Source organism: Chrysochloris asiatica, unplaced genomic scaffold, assembly GCF_000296735.1.
Source record: "Chrysochloris asiatica unplaced genomic scaffold, ChrAsi1.0 scaffold00186, whole genome shotgun sequence".
Taxonomy (NCBI): Eukaryota; Metazoa; Chordata; class Mammalia; order Afrosoricida; family Chrysochloridae; genus Chrysochloris; species Chrysochloris asiatica.
In genome coordinates this window covers 4,956,493-4,966,254 of record NW_006408704.1, presented here as the reverse complement: position 1 = coordinate 4,966,254, position 9,762 = coordinate 4,956,493, and the positions used below count along the sequence as shown (strand labels likewise).

Here is a 9,762-nt window from a genome sequence, read left to right as displayed (position 1 = left end):
GCCTGCGTGAAGCGGGACCCCGGCGAAGAACCTCTGTCCCAGGTCACCCGATGCGTGACCTGCCTGCCCCCTGGGCATGGTGTGAACCCACGGCTTCGCACCTGAGTGTGCCGCCCGCCAGGTGCGTCTGCAGCACCTCAGATGCCCACTGTGGGCAGCACTCCTTGCTTTTGATCCCTGCTTAATCCCTTGGAGGATGGCGCGGGCTGGCAGTATTTCCTTCAGTTGTGCCTAGGATCGCTGTGAGTTGAAACCGACTGGACGGCACCTAACAACAACAACAACAATCAACAACAACAATCCCTAGGAGCCCCCTCTCCCTAACTGCGGAGAAGGGACTCTGATCATTCATGAGTAGGCCCGTGTTTTGATCACTGACTGAAATGCCAGGCACCAAGCTAAGCTTCGCCTACTTCATCTCATTTAATTCTTACAGCCACCTTCATCAGGTGAGCGACATAACAGTTCTGAAAACACAATCAGTAACAAAGGTGGATTTCTGATACCAAAAACCATGAGATTGGACCACAGGGAGAACTTTGAGTTGAGGTATTAATGTTTGCTTTCCTGCTTGGACCTTTAATTGCTCTTCATGCCCTCCCTAAGGACTATTTTGGATCTCTCTGGTGGAAAATTTGGCACCAACCAGTTTCTTTTCTTGGTCTGAGAGTGACCAGCAACAAATAACAGAAAACCTGATTTAATCTTTATTTTACTTAGAGATTGTAGCGGGGAGGGTTAGGGCAGGAAAGGTAATGCATGACTTGCTGGTTGCCTTCTTGCTGGCTGTTTCCTTCAGTTCTTTTCTCTTATCCAATGTGGGCTATTTCTTTATCCTTTCCTTTGAAGCTGTGGGTTTCAGGATTGTCATCTGTTGCTCATTCCATTTCGTGAGTCCTTCTTGTAGAAGGTCTGTCTGCCTAGCCCACCATCTTTGATCTTCCTCCAAAGGAAGGTGATGAGAATCTGCTTGTAGTGACAAAATCTCAGTCTGTTTGGTGGGAAATGTAGCAGGGAACCCACAAACCTCCCAGCTCAGCAGGACAGCCTCAGGCCCATGGCAAGAGCTCTTGTCAAACCCATTTCAGGGGCATAGTTTCTTCAAGAGAAAGGGTCCGTGTCTATATATTACACTGTCTCTTTGCTATAGTCCCCCTCCCCCAGCAAATCTCAAGCCTCATAGAAGGTAGCTCAGAAGTTGGCTGGCAGGGACTTCCTGTGTGAGTAGGTCCAAGGGAGAGCGAGAAGGGTACTTCTTGGCTTAAGCCCTTTCTTTGGCGACATTCATCCCTCAGGCACAGGCTGCTCCAAGCCTGCTCTGCACTGGTAATGAAGTGGCCGCTGGTGTTGATGGCTTGGCTGGAGAGAGAGGGAGTGGACTCTGTTACCCCAAACATCCCCCCACGCATGCCCTGGGCTGTGAATTCCACCTCTCTTTGCCGATTCAGCCTTTAGAGGCTGTGATAACCACTTTGAAACCTGTGGAAACCCTTCAGGGTAATCGCAGATAAAAATTGTTTTAACATCTTTTTTTAAAAAATAGAGGAAATCATTATGCCAAAACAAAAAGCATGTCTAAAAGCAGAACACAAGGTACGTTGAGTTAATTACAAAGTCTGCCACAGATTTTTTTTTTTTTTTAGGGTTGTAGTTTGTAAAGTTTAAAAATGACTCATTTTCATTTTACTCTAATTTGTCAAGAGCTTTACTGGTCCTACATATCCTGGTGTGATTGAGTTTGTTATCTTAAAGAGTACTACGTTGGAGAATGGTGTTGTGAGATGCCGTCAAGTTGGTTCCAATTCACAGAGACCTTGTACAGGGTTTCCAAGGAGCATCTGGTGGACTTGAACTGCTGACCTTGATGTTAGTAGTCCAGTTCTTATCTTACAGCACCATACCTGCTTGAGAATACACAGGCTTAAAAAAAAAAAGAAAAAAGAAAAAGAGCTTTCAGAAAGTGTCATCTGTTCCTTTCTAAAAGATTCATAGGTAAATTACAAGGTATTAGGGAAAGTGCTGCAGCTTATTTTAGCTTGTTAAGTTTAGATTCAGAAAACAAAATTTTCTTACCCTCTCTCACATACTTTTTTCCTCCTAACACAGTTGGAATATCTGCTGATCAACTGCTTACCTTTTAAAAAATATCCACACATCTCTACTTAGAGATTCCAACAATAGTTTAAATTACATTTTTGCCCCCCAGTGTGAAACCTTAAAATAGTCTCTTGCCTAGAAAACCCTGAATGTTATTTATGGGCCCTGTTATCAGGGTTGATCCAAATAGTTACTATTAATCCTTGTGGCTAAAGTGACTTCATTTGGCAAAAAGCAATTTCAGTTAAAGCCTTCATTTATGAGATCAGATGGTGGGAACAACACGTGTTTTTATGCTTTGTTATTAGACAGCAGAGAGAGGGATTTGGAGAAATCCTCTTCTGGTACTAATAGCTCATGTTCACTTTAGCTATTTAATTTGTTACAAATAAGGGTCTGGACAATGGTATTGGGTTTTAAGATAGGAGCCCTAAAGCTTAGGCAGATGTTTTCTCACATGAATTCAAGGCCAGCCTTGCTGGACAGATTTTTTGCTGTAAACTCCTGACAACTCACCTCCATACTTACTTGCCAGGACCCTAACTTTTCCAGTGCGGATCATTGCGGATTGCGTAACTTCCCGAGATTACTTGTCTTTAAGGAAGAGCTTATTTGCTGATCATTTCCAAAGTAATGAATCCTGCTAATTCATGAAGGGGTCCTCCTCTGTTGCTTCCACTCCCCCAAGATTACTTGAGAATGAAAAAGAAGGATGCAGCATTCAGAGAGGGAATGGATTTGATCTGTGGTAGAGATGGAATCCATAAAAAAAAAGAACTAAGCAAATAAGACATGCCCACATTATCAGTTTAGCTATGTGACAACTCAGTGACGTAAATGGTACATGAGGTAAGATTGAGTATTAAAGTCCCATTTGACAGATGATGGAGTTGAGGTGTGGAGATATGAGATGCTTACTTATGGGACCACAAACCCACAAATGCCCTCATGGTGGGCACTTGACCTTAAGTGCAGATAAGCTTGCATCTTACCTGTAGTAAGAAAACCAGAAACAAACAAGCAAAACAGCTAGCTGTTGTTGAGTCGATTTCAACTCTTGGCGACCCTTTGTATGTCAGAGTAGAACTGTGCTCATGGGCTTTTCAATGGCTATTGTTTTGCAACAAGGTTGCCAGACCTTTCTTGCCAGGAGGCACCTTGGAGTGGACTTGAACCACCAACCTCTTAGTTTGCAGTGAAGCTTATTAATTCTTTGTGTCACCCAGATTTGTCTGTAACCAAAAACCAAACCAAATTTAATACCTTCAAGTTGGTTCTGACTCAGCGACCCTGTATAGGTCATTTATCCTGTGGAATGACTGGTGGCTTTGCTCTTAGCAGCCGACTGTGTAACCCACAGGGTCAGTGGGGCTCCTTAGGCATGCCTGTTGTTGTTGTTGTTAAGTGCTGTCGAGTTGATTCTGACTCATAGCAATCCAAGTAGCAGCTGGTGAGCTTGAACCACTGATCTTGTGATTCAAGCTGACCTTGCAGTACTCCACCAGGACTCCCATAGGAGATGCTTATTAAAGATTGGCTGTACTGAATGTGACACAATGGGACAGCTTTCATTTCTTGACCTCACTTTGTATCCTTGCAGGGGCGTTTCTGATACCCTACGTGGTGTTTTTTATTTGCTGTGGAATACCTGTGTTTTTCCTGGAAACGGCCCTGGGGCAGTTCACAAGTGAAGGTGGCATTACGTGTTGGAGGAAAGTGTGTCCTTTATTTGAAGGTAAGTGTGAAATCGTCAGGAAATCAATGCAAGCCCAGGAAACGTCAAGCAATGAAAAGCAGAGAAAGACTCATTGCTCCCTTTGCTTTGTGCATTCAGGCATTGGTTACGCCACGCAGGTGATTGAAGCTCATCTGAACGTCTACTACATCATCATCCTGGCATGGGCCATCTTCTACCTGAGCAACTGCTTCACCACCGAGCTCCCCTGGGCCACTTGTGGGCATGAGTGGAACACAGGTATGGTTCCCAGGGGGGATTTTTCTACTGGTCCTTGACCTCAGGCCTCTTGTGATGTTCCTTTCGGTTTCCTGAGTTGACCTCACTGAACTGGGGGTGGTCAGTTCTGCACCTGAAGCCCCAGCTGAATGTTTGGTCCAGGGACTGGCAGGGTCAGAAGAAGAGTTGTGCTTGTTCTTTCTGTGGGAGCCATGGAGGCCCAGCCACAGGGCAGAGTGGAGTGGTGACGATGAAGCACTAGACCAGGATTCAGGGGCTTGGGGTTCCCATTCCAGCTCTGCCACTTATCCTCAGTACAACGTAGGGTCAGACTAGGTCAAGGGCTGTAGGCATAGGGCCTATACGCTGGATCGGCCAGTGAATGACAGTTTAAAAATTATGTAGTTAGTTGTCAATTTTTAAAAATTAGACAACTTCATGTGAAAATCCAGACTTCCAGCTTCCTGTGAAAAATGAAAAGATCTGGTAGCAGCAGAGCCACATTCCTTGCTTGGCAGCAAGAGGTTGAGCTGAGCACTAGCTGTTGCCTTTTGATGGGCTTCTGCTGGCCTCGGTCCTCACATTGCTTCTTGGCCTTCCCAACCAGATGGACATTTGAGACTAGATCATCTTTTCTTGTTGTTGTTAAGTGCCATCGAGTCGGGTCCGACCCATAGCGACCCTGTACAGGGTTTCCGAGGGTGTAAATCTTTACGGGAGCAGAAAGCCTCATCTTTCTCCCGCGGAGCGACTGGTAGTTTCGAACCGCTGACCTTAAGGTTCGCAGCCTGATTCGTAACCACTACGCTACCAGATCATCTTTTAGACTACTTTTAATTTTAATATAAGTCTTTGTTTATCAATTTGTAATCTTATCAAGATTGAGTTTTATAACCCAGGGACCGCTAATAAATACCTTCCTAACCAATAGCAGCTGTCACAACTTGACTGTCGTGATCTTGCCTTTGGCATCTTCTCAACAGTCCTCATGGCAGCTGTCTGCCATCCTGGCAGTGGCCTGCCATCCTGAGGGCTGAGATGCAGTAAGGCTGAGGAGCATGTGGGCCTCCAGCAAAAGGAGCTGGGATTAAGCATCTGTGGTTGTCGTTGGGGGTGGCCAAGTCAGTTCTGACTGGTAGCGACCTTCTGTAGGGTTTCTGAGGAGTGGCTGGTGGGTTTGAACAGTTGATCTTACAGTTAGTAGTCCAGTGCTTATCCTACAGCACTACACCAAGACCCTGATCAAGCAGTTAGCCTATACAGCTTTGCCCTATTTTGTGACTGTCTCTCTTTGTTGTCGGTTGCTATCGAGTTGGCTCTGACTCATGGTGACCCACGCAGAGCAGAATGAAACACAGGCCAGTCCTGAGCCATCATAGTCTGCTTGAGCCGACGGAGTGTCTTCCAACTAGGAGACTCATCTTCAGCTCTGTGCCAGACAGTGTTCTGTATCTCATAGGGGTCTGTTTGTGTGTGACTGGTGTCCAGACATAGTTCCCCAGACTTTTCTTCCTTGTCTGTCTTAGTCTGGAAGTCCCACTGAAACTTGGCTAAGCTTCCAGCACCATAGCTGCACACAGGTACCGCATTATGACAAACTGACTCATGGGTGGTGGGTGGGTCTCTTTTTAGGACCCTGATGGAAATGTTTATCAACCTAAAATTCCAGGACATATTCTTGGAGGCCTGTGAGAACTCTTTAATAATTTAATTGCGTCTATTTACTTAGGAGTTCTAAGGAGCTCTGGTAGCATAGTGGTTACAAGTTGGGCTGCCAACCGCAAGGTCAGCAGTTCAAAACTACTGGCGGTTCCATAGGAGAAAGATGAGGCGTTCTGCTCCCGTAAAGATTTATAGCCTAGGAAACCCTGTACAGGGTCATTATGAGTTGGAACCAACTCCATGGTACTTAACAACACCAACAACAACTTGGGAGTTCTGGCCTCAAGCTGCAGGATAAGCACTGGACTGCTAGCCACAAACTCAGCAGTTTAAACCTATCAGCCACTCATTGGGAACTCTCTACAGGGTTGCTATTAGTTGGTACCGACTCGATGGCATTAGCATTAAACAACAACAACAATTGACTTTGAGGATGCTCTAAAAATGTAAGTGGGTGTTGGGTTATGTGCACAACCACCTTATAACTGAGGACAGTCATGAGGTTTCAGTGCTTGACTTTGAACTTGTTTAAAATTTAAGCTTGTGTTTGTGGCACATAGAACATTGATTGCTAAGAAAAAACAGCTGAGGGATTTCCTTCACAAATAGTGTGTTGGTGCTAAGTGAAGGCTGGTTGAGAACTTATAAAGCTGTAGGAAAACCATTTTGGAGAAGTGTAGCCCAAGAAAGGTGGTGACAGAATTGGGTCTCAAATAGCCAGGTGCTGTGGAGTTAACTCTGACCCCTGGCGACCCCATGTGTTTCAGAGTAGAACTGTGCCCCACAGGGCTTTCAATGGCTGAATTTTGGAAAGTAGATCCCCCAGGCCTTACATCCAAGGCAACGCTAGATGAAATCCAACCTTCAGCCTTTCAGTTAGCAGCCTAGTGCTTTAACCGTTTGTGCCACTCATGGAAAAATACTGCCTCCTACCTGTTGAGAAAGCCATTTAGTTTCATAAAACAACAATATCCTAGGTGACCATTTTGATTGTGTTGGTCCTATAATTAGTTTGTCAATTTACATCTGGTTTCATAGTTGTACAAATGCTCGAATCATAAAGTTTTAGTACGAGCTGGGCGTCTAACCACAAGGTCAGCAGTTTGAATTCACCAGCAACTCCGCAGGAGAAAGATGAGGCTTTCTGCTCCTGTCAAAGATTTACAGCCTAGGAAACCCTATACAGGGTCGCTATGAGTAGGTCCTGTGGAGTCCTGGCGTGACACTGGTTAATGCACTGGACTGTAAAGTCAGTTTGAACCACAAGATTCAATCTCAGCAGCTGCTCCTTGGAAATTCTACACAGGGTCACTATGGGTTGGCACCCACTTGATGGCACACAACAAGGTACCATCACCACCAAATATTTTAATAACAATAGCTCATCAACTTTAATAACAATCGCGTGTCAAGTTTATCTGAGAACTTTTTTACTCTGGAAAAACAATGTGGGCACTACTATCTTAGAGAACCTGATACAGTCTAGGGCCTTTGTCCTCAGAAAAGGGCACAGGGCTCGCTTTTGTGATTTGTATGTAATTTCCAAGTTTCCAGACTCCTCTTAGGAATGTCTGTGGCCCCCACAGACCACTTTCCTGCAGAGTAGTTTGCCTCTAGCCAAAAGGAAAGGAGAGGAGGCAGGTAGTGGGGGACTCCCCTCAGTAGACCCAAAACTTCTTTCTGAAACTAGTTTGCAATCCTGGTGTGGCACTGTAGGATAAGCACTGGACTGCTAACTGCAAAGTTGTTGGTTCATGCCTACCAGTTTCTCCTTAAAAAACCTTATGCAGGGTCACTGTGAGTCGGAACCAACTTGATGACACTAAGAACAACAAAGGCTTCTGAGCCCTGGCAGCACAGTGGTTAAGGGCACATGGGCTAACTGAACGGCTGGTGGTTCCAACTCACCAGGCACTGCAGGAGAGAAGGATGTGACAGTTTGTTTCATAAACCAAGATCATAAACTCCATGGGGGCAGTTCTGCTCTGCCCTGTGGGGTCACCGTGAATCCCGATTTACTGGGCAGCACCTAATGTCCTCTACAAGTGGCCCCTGCCCCCAGAGACTGCGGCCCTAATTTCCAGAGCTCACACAATGAGGAGAGAGGAGCATGGAGGGGGGTGGGCACTGACTGGCACAGCCCCTGTGCTGGCCATAGGAATACCGGTGAAGGGGCACAGGAGGCCCTGTCCTCAGAAAGCTTGTAGAAATTGGCCGAGGCAGACCCGTAAGTGGAGAGATGCAGTAAAGAGACCTGGGTTCTGGGCCCTGTGGTGGTAGGCAGTGCCTGCCTTGTGAGGGTGATGGATAGGAAGCAATAACTGGGACAAAGGAGAAGGTGCCTGGCTTCTCTGTGTTCCCCATTCTACCTGGAACAGAGGCAGCAGAGATGTGGGTGGGGATCCCTTGACTATTTCTAAACCTCAGATTCCTCCTCTTCAGATAAAAGGATTGGAGAATCTAATCCCTTGGAGGGCCTTTCGATGGTAACTTTGTTAATATTCAGGGGAGGGAGATCAGGGAAGGTTTCCTGAAGGAGGAATTAATGGGCTGATCTGAGTCTGGAAGAATGAATTCTTCAATGCTTTTATTTGAGATTCAAATCTCCTTGGTCACCAGGTTTCAAGAAGGTGCTCCATAGATCCTTTCTGGTGGACTGTAGCAAGTGAGGGAATATGCTAGAAACCTGGAATCCTTCCTTATAGAGGTTCAGGTCATTGCATTCAATCAATACTTTAAGGGAAACGGAGCCTCCATGCGTTCTTGGTCCAAGGCACACAAGTTAGTCCTTTAGTGCCCCATCACCTCGAGGGACACTGATCAGGACAGGTAAATGGAAGACTGAAAATGAAGTGGAAAAAGGAAAGGAGATACATTTGGATAAAGACAGGGAGAAGAGAGTTTGACAGCTGGGCATGATGCGTGGGAAACCTTATCTCCCGTTTGAAATCAAACTTGCCTCTCTCTTGAACTGTCTTTTCTCTTCAGTTCTGTGTAAATGATTGATTTCCACCGCGGTGTTGTTTGAGGTATGTTTACTTGGAGCGGCTAGGTAAAATGGCTTGGTTGCACCATCAGCCTTGAATGTTTTCCAGGCCTGGCCGAGCTTAATTTTGTCTGTCTGTCTGTCTTGTTTCCACTGTAGAACACTGTGTGGAGTTCCAGAAACTGAATGCGAGCAACTACAGCCACGTGTCCCTGCAGAATGCCACCTCCCCTGTCATGGAGTTCTGGGAGTAAGTGTGAAAGAGCCCACAGGGGTTCTGTCCTGGTTTTTCTTGGTGGCATACTTGGGCCTTTGGGAAACATCAGACCCTTCCTCTGGCCTACCCTCCCTGGCTCCTGTGGGAATCTGACAGGCAATGACGTGTAGAGGTTTCCCCAAAGGGCAGCAGAGAGAAAAGCATTCTGCTTCTCTGACAATTATGTCAGCATGTCTCTGCTTATTAGAATGAGAGGTACTGGGTAGAATGGTAGACATGGAAGACATTCCTTTTTTAGGAAGAGAGAGTATATAGCATGTCTGTAGTAAGCTGAGTACATTTTGCCTAGAACTCAAAAGTCTCCAGTGGGCTGGTGTGCAGTTTAGCTCTCTCTTTAGTAACTGAAATGTTGTCAGTGGGAAGAAAGTAGATCAACCTTTTGGCTCTGGAAACAGAGGTAGGTCAATGGATTTTGTTGTTAGCTGATGGCAAGTTGGCCCCGAATCATGATGACCCCATGCACGATGGAACCAAATGATGCCTGGTCCTCCGTCCCCTTGATCGGTTGTGGGTCTGACCAGTGTGATCCATAAGGTTTTCATTGATTAAGTTTTGGAAAGAGATCACCAGGCCTTTTTTGTTAGTTCATCTTCATCTGGAAGTTCTACCGAAACCTGCCCAGTGGCATGTTGTTGTTGTTGTTGTTGTCAGGTGCCATCGAGTCGGAACCGACTCATAGCGACCCCATGCACAGCAGAATGAAACAATGTCTGATCCTGGGCCAACCTCACCGCTGCTGCCACACTTGAGTCCATCAATGATGCCACCTGGCCAATCCATCTCGTT

The 9,762-nt window shown here is 46.0% G+C and overlaps 1 protein-coding gene across 1 annotated transcript in view; it reads left to right on the top strand.

Annotated features, from left to right (window-relative positions):
- SLC6A11 (solute carrier family 6 (neurotransmitter transporter), member 11) overlaps positions 1-9,762 on the top strand; it is a 177,805-nt gene that overhangs the window by 417 nt on the left and 167,626 nt on the right. Inside the window, exons 2-4 of the mRNA XM_006872183.1 lie at positions 3,698-3,832; positions 3,932-4,072; positions 8,859-8,949. Of these exons, the coding sequence (XP_006872245.1) occupies positions 3,698-3,832; positions 3,932-4,072; positions 8,859-8,949 (367 nt within the window). The remainder of the gene's footprint in view (positions 1-3,697; positions 3,833-3,931; positions 4,073-8,858; positions 8,950-9,762) is intronic.